The sequence below is a fragment of the Phymastichus coffea genome, unplaced genomic scaffold (genome assembly GCF_024137745.1).
Source record: "Phymastichus coffea isolate CEN01 unplaced genomic scaffold, Cenicafe_Pcof_1.1 PCOF00026, whole genome shotgun sequence".
Taxonomy (NCBI): domain Eukaryota; kingdom Metazoa; phylum Arthropoda; class Insecta; order Hymenoptera; family Eulophidae; genus Phymastichus; species Phymastichus coffea.
The window spans coordinates 2046461-2066978 of NW_026706837.1; the positions used below are offsets into that span (position 1 = coordinate 2046461).

General features: G+C 49.0%; 1 protein-coding gene across 1 annotated transcript; it reads right to left on the reverse strand.

The window, feature by feature from the left end:
- Positions 1–8563: 8563 nt before the first annotated feature.
- On the reverse strand, positions 8564–10486 carry LOC131675584 (uncharacterized). The gene has a single exon (XM_058954617.1). It carries the CDS (start codon positions 10484–10486, stop codon positions 8564–8566), a length of 1923 nt encoding a protein of 640 aa, XP_058810600.1.
- Between the last annotated feature and the right edge of the window lie 10032 nt (positions 10487–20518).

Below are 20518 nucleotides of genomic sequence, written 5' to 3' on the forward strand. Positions count from 1 at the left end.
TGAAAAAATCCATCTTGAATTTTGGAAAAATGTACCTGGAATATTGAAAAAATCTATCTGGAATTCTGAAAAATTCTATCTGGAATATTGAAAAAATCTATCTAGATTTTCTAAAAATTGCATCTGGAATTTCCGAAAAATTCCATCTAGAAAATTGAAAAAATCTATCTGGATTTGCAAAAAATGCTACCTGGAATATTCACGAAATCCATCTGGATTTTCTTGAAATATCCACTTGGACTTTCACATCATCCATCTGGAATATCCATAAAATCCACCATGAAATGTCTCCTGGAATTCTATAGGATTCTATATAGAATCCATATAAATCTATGTAGAAATCTAACTGGATTTCTAGCTAGAAATCTAGACTAGATATCCAACTGGATTTTTTTGATAGGGTTCTATTAGTCATAGAATTAGCTTATTGTTATGCATACAGGATTGACCAAATCCAGAAAGAATTAATTTGTTTTCAAAAACATGAAAAAATAAAAGAGATAAAACATTTATCACATACGAAAGGAATTCTCTGTCTACTTAAACCAGGTAGGTAAAATTTAGTTTATTAGCTTTTTTGAATTGTATAGTTAGAGACATTTTAACTTATATTTTTTTTATTATTTAATAATAATTGTCTGGATTAAGTATCGAAGGTGTCTAATATCACGTGTTTCCTTGAGATACTTGCTATTAGATAATCATGTGGAATATGTGCTTACTTAGCATGTATAAAAATAATGAATTAAATAAATAATCATTTAATTTATAACAACATATCACTTATTTATAACCCAATCTTCAACTTCTATCAAGAATAAAACACTATTTATTAACGAAGTAAATTCATCCAACAGCTGCTATAATTAAACATGCAATCTTGAATGCATTTATTAAATAAATGTTGTTTTTAATTTACAGGATCGTATCTACATTATGAATAGAAATATTAACAATATATAACTTGCTTTCACAAATTTTATTTATTATATTTATTTATTATACAAGTTCGAAATAAATATGAATTTCTAGATGACTAAAAAAATTGTTGCAATACTATTTTATTATTTTGAATTATAAAGAGGTAACTATTATTATAAATATTTTTTTAATTCTTCTTATAGACCAGTAAAAAATTGTTTTTTTTAACATCATTATACGTAATAATGTTATCTATATTTATAATGGCAATCTTGCAACGGTAGTCGATTTAATTAATCGAACCGTTCGCGATTCTGCTTCTCGCGCGTGAGTTCGAACTATTGAGAGAGAGAGGGGGCGCGCAATCTTTTGAATAAGCAGTTACGCCTCAGCTTTTTACGCGAGTTTACCACCGATTTGTGTTTTGCACTTTGATTCGCAAAAATAATTAGTTTTCTCTGGGACAAATACGTGCGGGTGTGCAACGACGATATTGCAGCAGCAAGCAGCGGTGCAGAAGCAGCAGATTTGCAGCATATAAGGCGAATTGAGGCAGTGCAGCTGATTAAGCGAGGTGTAGCGGCAGTTGATAATTTTGCAACAACAATTACGGCTGATCACCGTAATTGCACCGCATGGTAGGTGCACCTTCCGTCATATTAAGCGAAACAAAATACATTCGGTATTTTGTCTATTCGTGATAGCGTTATATTTTTTGTATTCGCGTCGTGCGTTAGTTCGCGGTAGAATTCAAATCTACTCTCTCTCTCTCTCTCTTTCTCACCGAACATAATTAAATTGTAAAATCCTATTTTCGTGCGTCAGTCTTTCGGCCCAACAAAGACTGTAGTGGTTTTTTATTAATTAAAGTCTGTTAAATTTATTCGCCGTTTTCGTCATTTGATTTTCCTGGCAGCTTAAGTATTTGAAACAGGCTTAGATTTTAATCCAATTACATCTAGGGGATTAAGAAGATTAGGAGTAAAGTCGCTCACACTTAAAACTCATCAAGTGTAACAAGACACGTGACTTAAGGTGAGTTCAACTCCGATCGATAGAAGACAACTAGGATAAATCATCTAACATTAAGGTGAATACACGTATTATCATACGTGTTTAACGAAGCGGCGGTTTGCTCTGCATCGTGGGAGTTTGTTCTTAAATAAATTTCCCATTTTTAGATTTATCTCCCCCGTTACATGGCGCCCAAATGGTATTAAGACCCGTTTCGTGCGAATAGGATTGTGCGTCGAAGGTAATCGACGCACGAGAGAGAGAGACGATTGCGCGAGTGCTTAGGAAGGTTTGAGCGGGTGGTAGCGCGAGCTCGTGAGCGGTACGCCCTCTGCCGGGGAAAAAACGAAACCACTTCGAACCTTTTGATTAAAATTGTTAAGTTGATTGTAAAAAGGGCCGAAAGCGATAATTATAAGTAGGTCGAAGTGATTTCGGGTCGTTCGCAGTAATCAGGTGTTAACCCATTTCAGCTATAGTTTGGTGGATAAAGGGGGGTTGGAAGCACCTGATCGACGACAAAGGCAGAGAGCGCGACCTAAGTGTGCAGTCCAGAAAATATTAGCCAGGCGGAGCAAGCAAACAGCAGGCTCCGACCTTAGGCAGGATATTTTTATAATATTTATAGATCGTTTGCGGAGACTGCGCGCGCTCATAATCTCGCGAGTTTATGCCTTATAAAGAGGAGGCACTAAGGGTAGGTACACTAAATAGTGTATACCCCGCTCATACCTTGGGTGATAGGAAGCGGTAGTGGTCGATTAGGCCGATACTTTCAAACCTCGACCGCATCCTACACCCGTGCGGAGGCAAGATGGCTCTGTTGTCAGCTCAGATCGATAATTGGGCATTAGAGCTGACCTCCGCACATCGCGAACGCTACTTGGCGGATTTAGAGCTGCGCAAGGATGGAAGTGTCATCAGCAGGCGGCTAGGCTTGGGAGATGGTTGCTAGGAGAGTACACCGTCATAGATTTCGAGGAGACCACACGCAGCAAAGAGGTGGCGGGGCGCAGGAGGTGCACTCGACAAGCGTGGCTCGACACAGTCTGTGACGAGTTGGAAAACCACAGCGCAGATGAAAACAGCGACCATCCCCTCAGAATTATCAATAGGGGGGAATATCCTTGACAGATATGTCAAGGACATTCGCTAGCCCAGATGAGAGTTCTGAAGGTGAAGCCAGCCGCCAGGAAGAGGACGAACTCATCCGTCAGGCCCTCCACACTCAGGAGCAGGAGGAGGGGGAGAGGAGACGGAGCAATCCGGATCTCAAGTCGCAGGAATCCTGCACCCGGAAGGAACCTCAGGAAGAATTATCCTTGAGTGAAGCCTTCCGGGAAATAGAGTACCTGAAGGAGGGAGTCGACCGTGTTGGTTAAAATATAGTTTTAAATATATATTTATGTCAAAAATAAAGACGAGCACTTATTCTCTTGATGTTTCTCTTTATTAATAATTAATGTAAAGTGAAAGTTTAAACAAAGTTAACATTGATGCACAATGGTTATTAAATAGTAGCAAGCGGGAGCACATGCGTAAGGATACATTCTTTCGGAGCAAGCGTACCGATACGACAACTGTGCAAGGGCATAACTTCTGCTCTCCTTCTAATACATTAGATACGCGTGTATACAAAGAGTGTCATATCGCCTCTTTCTCTCTCATACCGCGTACACAACGTTCATATACTTACCTACATATATATAAGTGGCTGATTGAGTCTACATATATATACATACATATATATATATATATATATCAACATACTCCCCCACAATCAGACACTGATTGAACTTCAATTAACAAAAATGTGATCTTTCAAGAAATTTTTTATAATCCGTCTGCGGTATAGGTTTAATTAAGAAATCCGCTAAATTAGATTTACTACATATATATTTTAACTCGAATTTCTCTTTCTTAATCCAATCTCTTATGAACTGACATTTAATATCTATATGCTTAGTTTTAACATTTTCTATGCTATTTTTGCTAAACTGTATCGCAGACTGATTATCACAGAATTGAATAGGTTTTTTAATGGAATCATTATAAACTGACGAATCTTTCAACAAGTTCCAAAACCATACTAATTCTCTTACACACTCAACTAAAGCTATAAACTCTGATTCCATAGTACTTAATGCTATACATTTTTGTTTTAAAGATTTCCACATAAACGGAATATCATTAAATAATATAATATAACCGCTGGTTGAGCATCTTTGCATTAGACTACTCCCCCAGTTCGCATCTGAATAAGCAACTAAACCTGTATTTTTTACATCTGATAAATTCAATTTAATTCTTTCGTGTTAAAGACATAATTCAATATATCTACTACAATTTTCCAATGCTCATAGCTATACGCGTTACAAAATTGTGACATTAAATTAACAGCGAAAGAAATGTCTGGCCTACTCCTATCTGCCAAAAATGCTAAACATCCAATTAATGTTCTGTAAGGAAATTTTCTCATAATATCATTCTCTACAATCTCTTTCTCTTCTCTTGGAGGTACAATACCTACTCTTATTGGTAACTTTACATAATTACGTGGTAAATCCTTAAATCTAATCATCAATTTATCTATATATGTAATCTGGTGTAAATAGTATTTATTATCAATTGTCTCAAAATTTACACCCAATAAATACTTAATTTCCCCTAAATCCTCAATATCTACCTTTGCTTTTAATTTTATAATTACATCAGATATCAAATCATCGCTTTTTCCAAATATAAAAATATCATCAACATACAACAGTAAAAATACATTGTTCTCTAATCTGTAAACGCAGTTACACCATTCTAACTTTACAAAACCTAGCGATTCTAAAATTTTATCTATCTCATCGTACCATTCTTTTCCACTCTGATGCAAACCATAAATTGCTTTCAATAACAAACAAACTTTATCCTCTTTACCAGGTACTTCAAACCCTTTAGGTTGTCTCATATAATTTCTCTCTCTTAACGTACCATACAAAAACGCTGCTTTTACGTCTAGCTGTCTATGTTTCCACATCAAAATTGACACAAATAATATAAAGAAAAATCTAATTAATGAAAAGTTTATTACAGGTGAAAAAATATCATTGTAATCGATACCAAATCTTTGATTAAAACCTTGAGCAGTTAACCTAGCTTTAAATCTCTTTATATTATTTTTATCATCTGTTTTTACGTTATATACCCACTTATTACCTATTACCTTGCAACCTGGAGGTAGATCCACAAGCATCCATACCATTCTCGCATACATGGTGTTAATTTCTTCTCTCATCGCCTTATTCCAGTTCTCTTTCTGTGGTGACAGTTGACACTCTTCAAATGTTCTTGGGACATCAATAAAATGGACTTCCTCTCTAAGTGTGGTATCACCTACTGCTGATTCAAAACTTGTATTTTCTTCGTCTCCTTCATTATCAATCGGTACTATAGGACTAAAACAAAATTTATCGGGATTGAAACTTATCTCGTTTCTCTCACAATATTTTTTAACATCATTCATTGATCTCATTCTAGTATTATCTCCCGGAGAATAATAATATACATCAACCCTATCTCCTGATTTTCTTGGTCTCTTGACTCTTGTCCATGCTGAATTGTCCATAATGTTTTGATTATTAACTTGATCATTCTTCTTAACGATACTACCAGTTTGTGCGTTCTCTTCAAATTGATCTTCTAAATATTCCTCTTCGTAATCAGCAATTGATTCATTATATACATGACTTATTCTTTTTCCAAATAAAATGTCCACTCCATTTTTGCTCTCATCAATCTTGACGTGTATTGTCTCTTCAACTCTCTTATATTCAGGTAACCAAACTCTATATCCTTTAGTTTTGACTGCATATCCTACCAGAATTCCCATATCAGCGTTAGGCTGCAACTTGTTTCTCTTGACTTTTGGTGTGTGAACATACGCAAGGGATCCAAAAATCCGTAGATGCTTAACTGAAGGTTTCCTTCCCCACCATCTCTCATTTGGCGTACTGTCTTTCAGAATCTTATGCATGCTCCTATTCTTGACATGTACAAACATGTGTAACGCCTCTGCCCAAAATCTTGCTTGTAATCCACTGTCATGTAACATTGACCTGACACCTTCGATTGCAGTTCGATTGAACCTCTCGGCGACTCCATTTTGTTCAGGCGTGTACGTTGACGTTCTCTCTGATTTTATACCCAATTCTCGTAGAAATCTCTCGAACTCTCTATGACAAAACTCCATACCGTTGTCAGTACGAACAATCTTAATTTTGCAGTCACGTTGTCTCTCTGCTTCACTGAGAAAAGACTTAAATTGTTTAAAAACTTCAGACTAATTTTGCATTATATAAACAAAGCTCTTTCTTGAAAAGTCATCAATAATCGACAAAAAATAGTTACCACCGCCAACTGATGTAACTGGAGACGGTCCCCATACATCCATATATACTCTCTCTAATATACACTTTGACATAATTGTTGGAATTACCTTAAATGATGAACGTGTTGATTTACTAACCTGACATACTTCACATGTACTACTTTCATTGTTGATATTCTCTATGCCGTTGACTATTCCTTTTTTTCTCATCTGATTTATTGTATTTGTACTTATGTGGCAGAATCTTCTATGCATCTTAAATGTGTTACTGTCTGAATTAATATTCTCTGCAATGTTATATACCTCATTATTATTTACTTCATGATAAGCATTTACTATATAAAAACGTTCTCTTCTATGTGCTGTAAAATAGTATTCTCCTTTCTCGTTATAAATCTCCATTTTGTTATTTTTCCATATAATACTGAAATCAGCTATGTCCATGCACGCTCCACTAATTAGATTCCTTCTTATATCCGGAGCATAAAGCACATTTTTTAATTTTAATTCCACAAATTGGCTATTTTCTTTCACATAAAATGAAACATCTCCTTTTCCGATTATTTGAGATATTGAATTCTTATCTCCAACCAATACTTCTGTTCAAGGCAAATCTACAAAATTCCTGAAATGTTTTTTATGTATACAAAAATGAGATGTCGCTCCACTATCAATTATCCATTCAATACATCCTTTTCTTAAATTATTGCTTAAATATGCTTCTTGATGTTTAAATTGTTTTGAAGTACTCACCAAATCCTCTGTATAAAAGCTTTTTGAATTATTATTAATATTATGTAACGGATTTATTTAAGCCGACTATTCGTTAGAATACTTGCTCGCGGCCGTCCGCACAATATTTATCAAAAGGAGGGCTCGGAAGGCACGAATGCTCCCACGACTGAATGGCACACCGAGCGTGTGTACCAATCGCGCACGAATCAAAGGAAAGTCGGAAAACGAACGGGTCGACGCAGTGACATATGACACAAATATATTCTATATATAACAAAATTTATTAAAATAATACAATAAGAGAAAATTAAAAGAAAGACACACAAATTAATAACAAGACGGAGCACGCACACTCCGTCTCGGAAATCGGCCTAATACAAAATCGCTAATCCGCTTAATCGGATTATCGGCAATCACTGCCCGATAATCCGCTTAAGCCTAAACGCCCGCGAACGCACTCGTGACCTCAACACCCGGCAACGGGGGCCGGCATCGCTGCCCGACCTGCACCGTTGCACCCGCGAGCACCACTGAACATGCAAGAGAGCGAGAGAAGGAGAGAGAGAGAGAGAAAACCGGCACCGACCTTCCCAACGACGACCTCGGGCGAAGATGGCTGCTCTCGGCCAACGGCTGCGGCTTGCTGCTGCTGCTGCTGTTGCTGCTGGTGCTGCTGCTCAGCTGCTCGCCGGATTCGCTTGCCGAACGCGCGCGCGCCGGCGGTACGGGCTTCGCTCTTACCCGCGCACACCGGTGCTGGGCGGCAAGGCTTGGCTGGGCGCGACCCAGCCACTCACTCCACACTCACACCAAATGGAACCACCGATGCGCGCCCACACACCGGGTGTGCATCCACAAACAAACGACGTGGCGAAGCACCGCACCGCTTCCAAAAACCAACGGAAAAAAACCGGAAATCGGCGACGACAAAATAAACGCGCGCACGCGATCGGCCAGCCCAAACGATACTACCGATTTCCCCCCTCGGCCGCGCTCTCCCCATTCCACTCGCCCCCACGCATAACGATCCTGGCAACGGATCGTCGCCTCATCAACCGCCTCCAGCTCCGCCAATGCCCGTTCGCCGCACCTCAAACAGAGAAAATGTAGGTATGAGAGTGTATACAAATACACCCTCAGCCCGGGCGCAACGAACGGACGAGAGAGAGACAAAGGAGAAGCCGGCAAGCCGAAATTCTCCGTCACAGCCCCTCCGTAGCAACCGATCCTGTACCAGGATCGGGAGCTATCCCCCGCTCTCATCGTCCGTGTGTCACACCCGGGCTGGGTCCCGAGTGCAAACTCGGCCCGACGGCAATTCTGCCCGGGGAGCCTCGCATCTCGCTGACCACGAGCGAACAGGAATGGTGGGTCATCACTACCTATAACGGGACAACAAAAGAAACTACAAATACAGGGGATCACACGATATCCCCTAACGATACTCCCGAAAACGAAACATGCGTCATTGCGGGGTTCAGAGCGCCACTTACTTTGGGTCTCGCGTGGCCTCACCTACTGGCCACCCTCGCGGGCGGGAGGCTGCGATATTAGGCTAGCCTCCTCCACAAGGCGCAGGCGATCCTCTCGGGACAGCCTTGCAAGATAGGCCAGGGCCCTCACACGAGAGGACGGCCTCGGCGCCGACGGCACGGGTGACACCGATGGTGGTGATGGCGTCACCGACGCCATAGATGGTAGTGGCGTCTCCGGCGCCACAGATGTTGATAGCGCCGCTTGTGCCGTCGGGAGCATTGGCGGCTCCATGGTTGGCGAGCCCCGCTCGACCCTAGCCCGGATCTCAGCCTGAAGCCGGCGTCGAGCCCGACGCTTAGCCGCCACTGAGGTGGGCGATGGCGTGCCCTGCTTGGCGACAGCGGCTCCGGACCCGGGCCGAGGCAGCTGACACCGGCCTGCCAGCGCGCCATCGGCGGTCTGATGGTCGACCGCGGTGCGCGCTGGAGAGACCCGCTTGGCCTCAACCCCCTTCGTCGCGCGCCGCCCCCCCGCTCGGGTCACAGTGCGAAAATGGCCGTCACCGCAAAGGCGGTAGACGATGCCATCGTCACCCACGACCCGACGCGAAGACGACACCGAGGCGGGGACGGACAAACCCGTCTCCAGGGTGGGTGAAGGTGTCGCGGTTGCTGCGGCCTCCGGCACCAGACCAACCCGAGCCTCGGATGGAGGCGTCAACGAGACCTCCTTCACCAATCCCGCGGGTGGAAACGAATCCGAGTTTCCCACAAATGGGGAACCGGCCCTCACCGTCTCCTTCTGGGGGCACCCAATCTCACCGGACGCGTCCGGCCCCGCCAACGATCGGTATTGAGGAACCCCCTCCTGTCGAGGAGTTGGTTTCTCACCGATGTAGCGGAACTCTACGTCCCTGGTGAAATCGGGCAGCCGCCCAGACCTCTTCTTACGGGACGGTTGAGGGATCGCCTCCTCCTCGTATCCCGCGGGAGGGTAGAGGCCCCGGCCCCCGGTCGCGACAGTTGGGAGCGCCACACGTTTCGGCTGCTCCGCTTGTACCCCCGACGCCGGGAGGAAACAATACTCGAGAGGGATTTCATCCCTTCTCGAGTGGCCGCGAGATGGGCGCGGCTCCTCCCAAATCGCCGGGAGCACGTTCCGGGCTCCCGGACACCGTACCTCGGTGCTCAGACCGGGGTTGCGCGGCTCAACGAGAGCCTGCAGACCCCGGGTCCGTGCCGTCCGGAGCCCCATGGGCGAGCCCGCGTACAGGCGCTCCACCATTTTTCCCTGCCGCGGCCCACGGGCGGCCAGGTTGGCCAGCGCCCTCTGCAACGGCAGTGCCTGGCGAGCCGGGCCGGAGTTGAGACTATTGTCCCACTCCGACCTACCCCTCAGTGGAGAGACCTCCACCGGGACCATCCTGGCCACCAAGGCCTCACTGGCCCGGCGTTCCCGCGCCAGCCGCTCAGCACGCGGCAGAGATCGGACAGCGGAAAACGACGCCCCGGAAGGAGTCGCCAAGGGAATTGGCTCCTCCTCCAGGTACGCCGCGAGCTCCAGTTGCGCGGCTCCGCTGCCGAGCTCCAGCGCGTCCCCAGCAGACGCGGACATGGAGGCGTCCTCCACCTCCGGACATGGCTCGCCAGACCCACGAACGGGGAAAGGCCCACTGTCCCGGGGCTCGGAGGGCATCACGGCGGCCACCGAGGCCACACTCCCCCCGAACCGCGCAGAACTCACCTCAACAACCGAGTTGGCCACCAGTCTGGCTTCCGCCGCGGCATCACTGCCCGCCGCGGAGCCTTCCAATGGCTCCAGTGTCGAGGTCGGGGCCGACCCCTCACCTCCAGACCCGCTGTCCGTCCCGACGAGGGCTCCCAGTTTGCGGATCTCGTCCGCCAGTGACATGCTGCTGGACCTGTAACCAACCAAATCAACCCAATCTAGAGCCCATCCCATAATCCTCTGTCTGGACACCACAACGACCACATGCAATACCAGCACATCATAGACAAGAGTGACGACAAAAAGAAAACACTCACGATTCGCACGACTGAAAAAACGCAAAACTCAACCCACCATTCGCCGACTTACAAACTATTGGCCGTTTCTACACACACGCTGTCGCTCGGTTCGACCGCGGAGGGACATATCGCTTTAACTCCTTCACGTGTACGCGGTCCACCTGCTTCTTGCTATCCGTCGTCAGAATATACAATTCTGGGGACAGCACCTCCAGCACCTTATACGGACCGATATACAAAGGGTCAAGTTTGGCGTTCCTACCTAGCGCTGCGTTGGACAGAGTGTGGGAGCGTCGCAAGACCAAATCTCCCTCTTGGAACTGAACGAACCGGCGGCCACGATCATAGTGGCGCTTCTGCCTGTCCTGCGCCTGCTCAATATGCCTGACCACCAGGCTCCTCAGAGCATTGAGGCGCTTCAGCCGGTCCGCCCACTCCTCAGGAGACCACCGAACAAAAGGGCCCCGCACCTCTACTTCCCTACGCAGGCTCTTCGCTTGACGCGGTTCCCGACCAAAATTGAGGAACGCCGGTGACACCTTTGTACTCGCCTGTACCGCCGTATTTATAGCGTGCCGAAACTCGTGCAGGTGCTTATCCCAGTCGCAATGATCATGATCTACAAAAATGGAGATAATGGTCTTCAACGTCTTGATCGCACGTTCACAAAAGTCTGCCTGTTGATGGTAGGGTGGGCAGGGCACGTGTTCAATCCCATACTCTTTGAGTACGGTCATGAAGTCCGCCCCGCAATAGTTCTTACCACTGTCGCTAACCAAATACTCCGGAACTTCCCACCGGAATAAAATAAGTTCCTCGAGCGCGCATCCTAACATCTTACCGGTCGCGACTGTCAGTGGTTTGAACTCCACCCATTTCGTAAACAAGTCCTGGAAAACCACCAGGTACTTGTAACGATTTTTGCTGCGGGGCAGTTCGACAACATCCGTGGCAATCACTGCCCACGGACGTTCCACCACACGCTTGCTCATCACACCTTGTGGCGCGCGTTGTTCTAGTTTGTACCTCTGGCAGGCCGGGCAAGACTGCACAAAACCCTGCACGTCAAACCACATGCCAGGCCAGAAGTACTCGCGCGCTATGCGATCGTACGTTTTCTCGCGTCCGAAATGTCCGGTAGACGGTTCGCAATGAGCATCCCGCATCACACGTTCTCGATGCTCACCCGGAACTACGAGTCGCCAGCACTGCTCCTTATGAGTCACTGGATCTAGGAGTTCATTCGTGCCGTACTTGTACAGCATTCCGTCTTCAACCTTCCACCCGCGGTACTTAAGTGGACGCGCTTCCACGTCCTTCATCCGTTGAAGGTACCACGGGTCGTTGATGACTTCGAATGCTGCAGCCTCCACGTCGCTCCCAAACCCACGAGACAACGCATCAGGGACATGGTGGAGTGTCCCATTGCGATACACCAGCTCGAAGTCCCATTGTTGCAACTCGAGGATCCAGCGGGCCAGACGCCCCGTCGGATCCTTCTTGTTCTTCAGCCAGGTCAGAGCCGTATGGTCGGTGACTGCAATAAAATGCGCGCCCTCGATGTATGGTCTGAACTTCTGGATTCCGAACAGCAGCCCTAGGCATTCGAGCTCGGACACGGTGTAATTCTTCTCGTGCTCATTAAGCATGCGACTCGCGTAACATATCGGGTGATCGTACCCTTCGTCGTCTTTTTGCATCAGGCAAGCACCCAGTGCATAAGACGACGCGTCGCAGTGCACATAGAACGGCTGGCAAAAATCCGGTCGCACAAGCACGGGAGCTTCCGTAAGAGCTCGCTTGAGCGCATCGAACGCTCGTTGCTGCTCGGAGTCCCAGTACCATGCTTCGCCCTTGTGCAACAGCTTCGTTAAGGGCACTTTCAGATGTGACTCATGCTCGATGAACCTGGAGTACCATCCACACATCCCCAGGAAACGGCGCAGCTGTTTGATGTTCTGCGGGGCTGGAAAGTCCAGCACAGGCTGAACTCGATCAGAGTCAGGCCGCAGCCCACCCTTGTCGAGAAGGTATCCCAGGAACGTGACCCTGGAGCAACCAAATTCACTCTTCTCGACGTTGATCTCCAGCCCCGCCCGGACCATGCGCTCCAGCGCCTTCTCGAGCCACACCAAGTGATCCTCGAACGTTTCCGTGACTACGATCACATCGTCGAGGTACTTGAATACATGTGGCTCGAAATCTGGTCCGAACAGCGCGTCCATCAAGCGCATGAAGGTTGCGGGAGCATTGACCAGACCAAAAATCATCCGGTTACACTCCCAGAGCCCGCAACCCGGCGCACCAAACGCCGTGTACTTTCTACTATCTTCCTGCAAGGGCACCTGTAAATAGGCACTCTTGAGGTCGATCTTAGAAATGTACCGGGCTCCTCGCAACCTATCGAGAATCACATCTACCCCCAGCATGGGGTAAGCATCGATCTGAGTGGTCTTGTTCACCGGCCTCAGGTCGATGCACAAACGGTAGCTACCATCGTGCTTTTTCACAACCACCGGTGCACTGCACCACTCGCTCTGAGACGGACGTATCACTCCTTTCTGATACCAGTCCTGAATCTTCTGGCGAATAAACTCCGTGACCTGCGGAGAGTACCTGTGCATCGGCATCTTAATTGGCCTGGCACCTTGCACATCAATGATGTGCTCGATAAGGTCCGTTTGCGCAGGGGACCTCTCCGGCACCACTCGCCGCACCAACGTCTCAACCTGGAGTCGTTGGGGCTCCTGCAGTGCCGAAAGTCCTCCTACCTCCGCGGTCAATTGGAGCTTTCCTGGTTGGTCGGGAAAGTACACCCGGCCATCTTGCCATTGGGCAAAATCATGCCAACTCTCCCGACCTGCGACACTCCATGCATTGTGTTCGGCATCCATGCGGAAACCAAACGCACGGATGAAGTTCTGTCCAAGGAGCATATCGTACTGCAATCCCTGCTCGCACGCATACGCCTCAATGGACCGGACCACAGTGTCGATCTCGATCACCAGCCTTAATTTTCCTACCATACTGACTGATGTACCCGAGAAACCATTTACTGCTCCCGGAGTTCTCCTCACCTGAGCCTGGAAGTCTTGCGTGACACGGCAGCCTACCACTGACACTTGCGCTCCGGTGTCAAACAGCGCACTGTAAGGCTCGCCATTGATGAGCAGTATGAGCAGAGGACGATTCTCCGTTACCATGTCAACTGCGGGATCTCCGTTGACAGAGGCGCCCGGGCAACCCGTTGTGCCACTCACAACGCCCACCCCCGCCGGAACCGACGAGGCTTTCAGCTCTCTCGTCGCGTTTCTCACGCACGAGGAAGCCTCTGTACCCAGCACCTCGCGTCCACGCAGTTGACTTGTCCGCTCTAAGAACCCCTGCAAGGTCTGACAACCGGGGGCAACTTCCTGCGATTGCTCGCTCGCAAGTCGCCTCACACGCAGTTGCGACCTTGGGCTCTCCTGCTCACCTCGCACTTCCTGGGACTCGCCTCCGTCGGCCACCTGCCAACGGCTCTCGAGTCGCCGACTTAGTTGTCGCCAGTATTCCCATGTCTCAGGCCCCGAATCTTCTTGGGGTCTTACTCGTAGGTCCCATCCGCTGTGCTCCACGCCGGCTGCCCTCTGCGAGTTATGGCGGAGAGCGTAGGGCCACCGTTCCCCGCTGGCCTGTTTTCCGCCAACCGACGAATCGGCTCGCAGTTGATGCACGTGCGGAACGTGCAATTGGGCGCCTGGCAGTTTTGGCACGACTCGGCCGGGGCTCCGAAGGGGCAGCTGGGGGCATAATGGCCCACCCGGTTGCATCGGTAGCACACAGGTGCTCCGCGAGCCTGGTCGTTCTGGCGGCCACCATTGTACGGACACTGTGACCGTCTATGTCCCTCCCCGTTGCAACCAAAACAACGACCTCGAAACGGGGATGGGCCCTAGCCACCTCCAGAACTCGCGCCACCTGGTCCCTACTGCAGGACTACGGCTCGCGCTGGAGCCTGCAGGGACGGCGCTGCTCGCGGGTTCGTGCCCCCACCGGCAACCTTCCCCTGGGCCTGGGCGTTGGGATAACGCCCGGGTGCTGGGTGCATCACTGCACTCGCCATGCACCCCTCAGCCCCCGAACCGCCACACGACGAACGCCCCGAAACCTGCGCTCCCGAGGACTTGGCACCCTTGCTTTTCTTCTTCTTCTTCTGCTTCGGCTTGCTGGTCGGCTGCTCCTTGGAGGCTTGGGAGACCTCGACGGCAATCTCTGCAACGTGGGTCTTCCTCGCCTTCCCTCGGTACGCAGCATCCTCCACCAGCAAGTTATCCTTGGCAGAAGGTGGGTGCCATCTCCTCTCGCGATCCTGGTGCCTCTCCAATCTATCTCCATAATAACGGAGATCGCGGAGGTCGTGTACGGGTCTATCTCGGAGGTAGCGCCCATACTCCGGGTTCAACCCGGCCATCGCCAACCGCACTTGCCGTCTGTCGGACGGGGGAGGCCGCATCCGCCGCACGATACTCTGGAATGCGGTGAGGTAGTCAGCGATCGACTCGTCCTCACCCTGCATCCGGCGGCTCAGCTCACAGTAGAGCTCCTCACGGTCCAACGTCCGGCAGTACTGGTGGCGGAAATCCACAGCAAAATCATGGAAGGTATGCCACCCTCCAAGGTTGTTCGCCAACCAAACCTCCGCGCGATCGGAGAAGATCGCATCCAGGGCCGGGAGCACCTCACGATCGGGGAGGTTATATAACCTCACGCAGCGCTTCAACTTCTCCAGGAAGCGTTCTGCACCCGATCCTACGGCGCCGTTGAACCGCACGTTCCAGGCCCTAAACGCCGAAATCGCATCGGCGGGCCTGCCATTCAAACGGCCGCGCGACCTCTCCCTGCGCGCGCCTCGATGGCCCATACGTGCGCGCCTCCGACGACACCGGTGATGGCGCCGTCGGTGGCACGCGCTCACGTCCTCGCTGGAAGAACTCCCAGCGATGGAGGGCTCGGATTCGGAGGAGCTCGTGGCTTCCCGGCTGTGCCGCCCTCTGCGCGGCCGTCTCCTAGGCCTCAAATGCGCCTTGCTCGCCTCACTAGACGAGTCTGACGTTGAGGACAGCAGCAGCGGGGGCCTCGTCAGGACAGGTCGTCGCTCCTCCTCGAATCCACTCGAGGCGGCGAAGTGTCGTCGCCACTCACGTGCGAGCTTGCGAGGGCACCTGCGTTTGGGAGAGTCCAAACCCGTTAACCGCTCCCCCCGCTGGGGGTCAACTGCGGGGCTGCCCGGGCCCATCGGGGGCCGGGGCCGCAGCGGGGAGGGCTGTACCGTCGGTATCCCGGCCACCAGTGGGGCCGTACTAACAGGCCCATAACCCAAGACCTGTAATGCCGCTAGCACCTGCTGCAAAAATAGTGGGTCAAGAGGCGGCACTGGCACCGCTGGAACCGGGGCGGGTCCGGCAGCCACGTCCCCCGGGCCCTCAGCCTGCTCCAGGTGGGCCCCCCGTGGCAACGCCGCAGCCACCGCAGCCTCTCTCGCGGTATCGCCGGAGTCGGAGCCTGTCGAAGCGCTCCGGATCTCCTCCTCGAGCAGAGTACGGTTGACCCGGTCCTCGCCCAGGACCGGCCCAACTCCAGGAGGAGAGTGCTTCACTTTCCCCTGGACCGTTGAGCTGAGCAAGGACACGTCACCCGTTTCCGTGCGAGCGAAAAAGGGATTCCGGGCCAGAGTATCCTCAAACCGTGTGCGCAGACTCTGGTCCGGCACTACGTCGCGCGCTTCGCTAGAGGAGGGATCGGGGATGCGCCCCGACATAAAGTCAGAGGGGAACAGGGGCACCTCAGCTCCGGATCGCGTATTCGCCAAGAACACGCGGAAAACGCGGTCCTGGAGTACCAGGAGCCCACCCTCTGTGGTCAGCCCCTGAGTCCGCATATACCTCACCAATTCCTCACTCGGAACCCTGGTGATGCTGGCCCTCAGGTGCTGTAACTCCGGCTGCCTAGTTAACCGGCGCATGTATAAATTCGCGTCAGCTGCGGGGGGCGGCATCTTAACGGGACCGAGCGACAGACGCGACGCGATCGCTGCCCGGCAATCCTAAAAAAAACGAAACGAAAAAAAACTGTTGCGCGCGCACTTACCGGTGCAACGATTGTCGGTCTCCCTGCAGATCCTCCGTCACCGCTACCGATTCGCGATCATCCTACTCGCGCACGCGTCGCGCCCTCCCCCCATTCCACTCGCCCCCACGCATAACGATCCTGGCAACAGATCGTCGCCTCATTAACCGCCTCCAGCTCCGCCAATGCCCGTTCGCCGCACCTCAAACAGAGAAAATGTAGGCATGAGAGTGTATACAAATACACCCTCAGCCCGGGCGCAACGAACGGACGAGAGAGAGACAAAGGAGAAGCCGGCAAGCCGAAATTCTCCGTCACAATTATTATTTGAAATGTTTCTCTTACCTTCTTCTTTTCTCTTTAATATCGGACAAAATCTCTTAATATTACCATTTTTCTTACAATAGTGACAAACAATATTTCCATAATTTTTCTGAAATTGCTGCTCCTTATTTTGCATAACCTCATTCTTATTCTCTACTTTATTATTTTTTATGTCATAATTATTTTTCTTAAAATTTTTATTACCTGACGTGAGATATGCATTTATAACGTTTTCTAATCCATCATCTTTTCGTTTCTGTTTAATTCTCCCTTCTTCAGCTATCAATTGTTTTTCAATATCAGCAAACTTAAAATCAGCTTCCTCTGCTCTGTATAAAACTTGAACTAAGTTATCGTATTCCATCGGCAGATTTCTGATCAATTGGAAGCACTTGAGAATATCTGGTATTTCAAAACCTGTATCTTTTATTAACAAAGCTTTTTCATTAACTCTTTTACAAAAAATACCGATAGATTCTCCTTCTGAATTAAATTTCAAATCATAAAACTCGTCTACGAGTCCTGCAAGCCTTGCACGCGATTTCGGTTCAAAGTTCTCTTTTAAAATCGCCCATGCTTCCTTCCCATCTAAAGTATTTGCTATTAAATGTAAAAATTGTCTCTCTATACCTTGGTATATGGTGGTATACGCTCTCTCCTTTCTTCTTTTGTAATCATTTTTCTGTGTAGATGTTGCTGTATCTGCCTAAGCTTCTGCTGTACCTTCTACGAATTCCCACGATCCTCTATCTATCAGAAGCACTTTCATATCAAGTTTCCAGCTATTATAATTAACGGAATTTAGCTTCGGAAAATTAACAAACTGTGAAGAATTTCCAGACTCCATTTTGTTGGATTTCACACTTCACACGTTTTCTCAACACTTTCACTCTTATTTCTATCGCCACGTGTTTTCTCGGTGCTCTGGGCCCATAACCTATGTTGGTTAAAATATAGTTTTAAATATATATTTATGTCAAAAATAAAGACGAGCACTTATTCTCTTGATGTTTCTCTTTATTAATAATTAATGTAAAGTAAAAGTTTAAACAAAGTTAACATTGATGCACAATGATTATTAAATAGTAGCAAGCGGGAGCACATGCGTAAGGATACATTCTTTCGGAGCAAGCGTACCGATACGACAACTGTGCAAGGGCGTAACTTCTGCTCTCCTTCTAATACATTAGATACGCGTGTATACAAAGAGTGTCATATCGCTTCTTTCTCTCTCATACCTGCATACCGCGTACACAACGTTCATATACTTACCTACATATATATAAGTGGCTGATTGAGTCTACATATATATACATACATATATATATATATATATATATCAACAGACCGTAACCGCAAGCTGGTAGGTCGAATCCTAGAAACCCTTCAGACTCTGCAGGGAATATAGGTGTGTGCGGAGCGCAAGGCACAGGACATGCGCCTACGAATACGAGAGCTGGAAGACGCAATGCATGAGATGGCCAATGCTAGCCGTTCTTCTCAGCGCGACTCAGTTCAACCGCGCTCCGGTCGTAATGTGGACTTTCAGGACACATTCACCTGTCACTATGATTCTGGGATTCCGGGAAGCACACCGGCTCCTCCAAGACCACTACCCAGAAGAAGGGACGTCACCCCACCAGAAGCCCTCCGTAGAAGAGAAGGTGAAGAGGATCCGGAAGAATATGGGAGATCCGCACCTGTTCGACAGAGGAGTCGTAGCAGATCATCTGGCACCGGTCCTCAACTATCCTTAGGGCTCTCCACAACCTGAGATGTTGGAAAAATTGTCCGCGGATGGAAATTGAGGTTTGCGGGCAGTAGGGCACAGAGCGTAGATACGTTTCTGTCAATGTTGGAAGGTCTGCGCGTGGGCGCAGGGCTAACTGATGACGAAGTGATTTGTTCCGTATCAGAGATCCTCGAAGGTAACGCGAGGACCTGGTACGATAACAACAAATACCAGTGACTCAGTTATGCAGAGTTCGTCGCTGACGCCCGGGATTGGTTTGGCACTAGTACGCAACAGCAACAAAGGCTGTTGCAGGAAGCCCAGAACTGGTTCCAGGGTGAGGACGAACTAGTGCGAGACTACGTGTCCAACCTGGAGGCTCTTGTCAATAGACTAGAACCACCAAGGCCCTTGGAGAGGTTATTAGACCTACTCCATGCAAACCTCCTCCCATACATCCAGATTCAGCTACGTCGGAGCGAGATGAAGTCGATACGCGAATTCAACAGGAGGGCGACCGAGGTACAGAACACCTTATCTTACGGTCGTCGTCCACGTGTGTTCGCCGACCCCAACTCGACGATCTTCCCTCAGCACGCCTACCAGCCGAGCAAAAGAACGGCTGGTAATAAATCCCAAACCGCTGCGATGGCTAACGAAGGGAAGGCGCGTGCGAAGAATGAGGGAGATCCGCAGCGCGGACAAGGCGTGGAGAACCCTGCCAGGAGGCCTACCGAACAAGCATCGGTATCGGCTACGCAAGCTTCCACTTCTGATAAGAAGATAGAAGAGCGTCTGGAGGGCATCGAGCGGATGTAGCGCAAGTTGGCCAATGAGAAGCAAGGCAGCCCTCCAGAACAGTGTAAGAGCCGATGGCGTGGGGGAAGGAAAAATTTTCCTTCTCCCAGGTCTCCTGGCGAGCGGCGAGAAGGACAGAGGTGGAAGATCGTCTTCACCAAGCCTCTCCAGTGTTCTGCTTGTGGCAAACTGAGATTTAGTCGTAAATTCTGCCCAGATTGCATCAAGGGAAACGGCAAGGAGAGCGAAGAGAAGAGGTCATCTTCGCGCCTCCAGTAGATTCGACCTCTCGCTGCGGGTCGCCGATGGGAAACAGCAAGTTGTCGGCGACCCAGGGATCGAAACAGGTCCTGGAAGGGCATCAAGAGAGCCCGGGGCCTAGCGGTATGTTGGAGCAGAAGGCGATCGAACCTGATGCCAGCCCTCGGTAGAATAGAGAAGTGGTCATTCTGGAGGGACCAGATGGCCACATACAAATTGTGGAGGAGGGGGAAGACTCCAGGGAGAGCCTCTCCACACAAAAAGCTCCTCTGCCGATGGGATCGACGAGTAGAAGCAAGCCCACCGTCGTTGCAGCAGCGGAAGGGAAAATGCCGCTGAAAAGCACGACGATGGGAGGCAAAGATGCGACTCGTGGATATGACCCTGAGGATGAGACCAGGTGGTGGTTGCGGGTAGACATAGGTGACTTTAAAATTAGAGCACTCTATGATACCGGCGCCTCATCCACGGTCATGGGTTAATTAGGTCTAAGATTGGCATCAGAGATGGGACTCGGATTGAATGTGACCAGAGCGGGCGATGCAAGGCTCGCTGATGGGCGCCCATGCCCTATAATTGGTCACGTGATGTTTCCCTTTAAAGTAGAAGGAATCACGAAGGTAATCAGTGTCGCCATTACGCCACTGCTTACGGACGACTGCTACGTAAGTGCGAACTTTATAAGAGAGTTCTGCGCAAGTTTTGGATCCCGACGAGGATAAGTTGTGGCTTAAGGACACCCAA

What these genes read in the sequence shown, in the direction of transcription:
- LOC131675584 (XM_058954617.1), bottom strand. Translation starts at nt 10,486, where the DNA reads ATGGGATGGGCTCTAGATTGGGTTGATTTGGTTGGTTACAGGTCCAGC.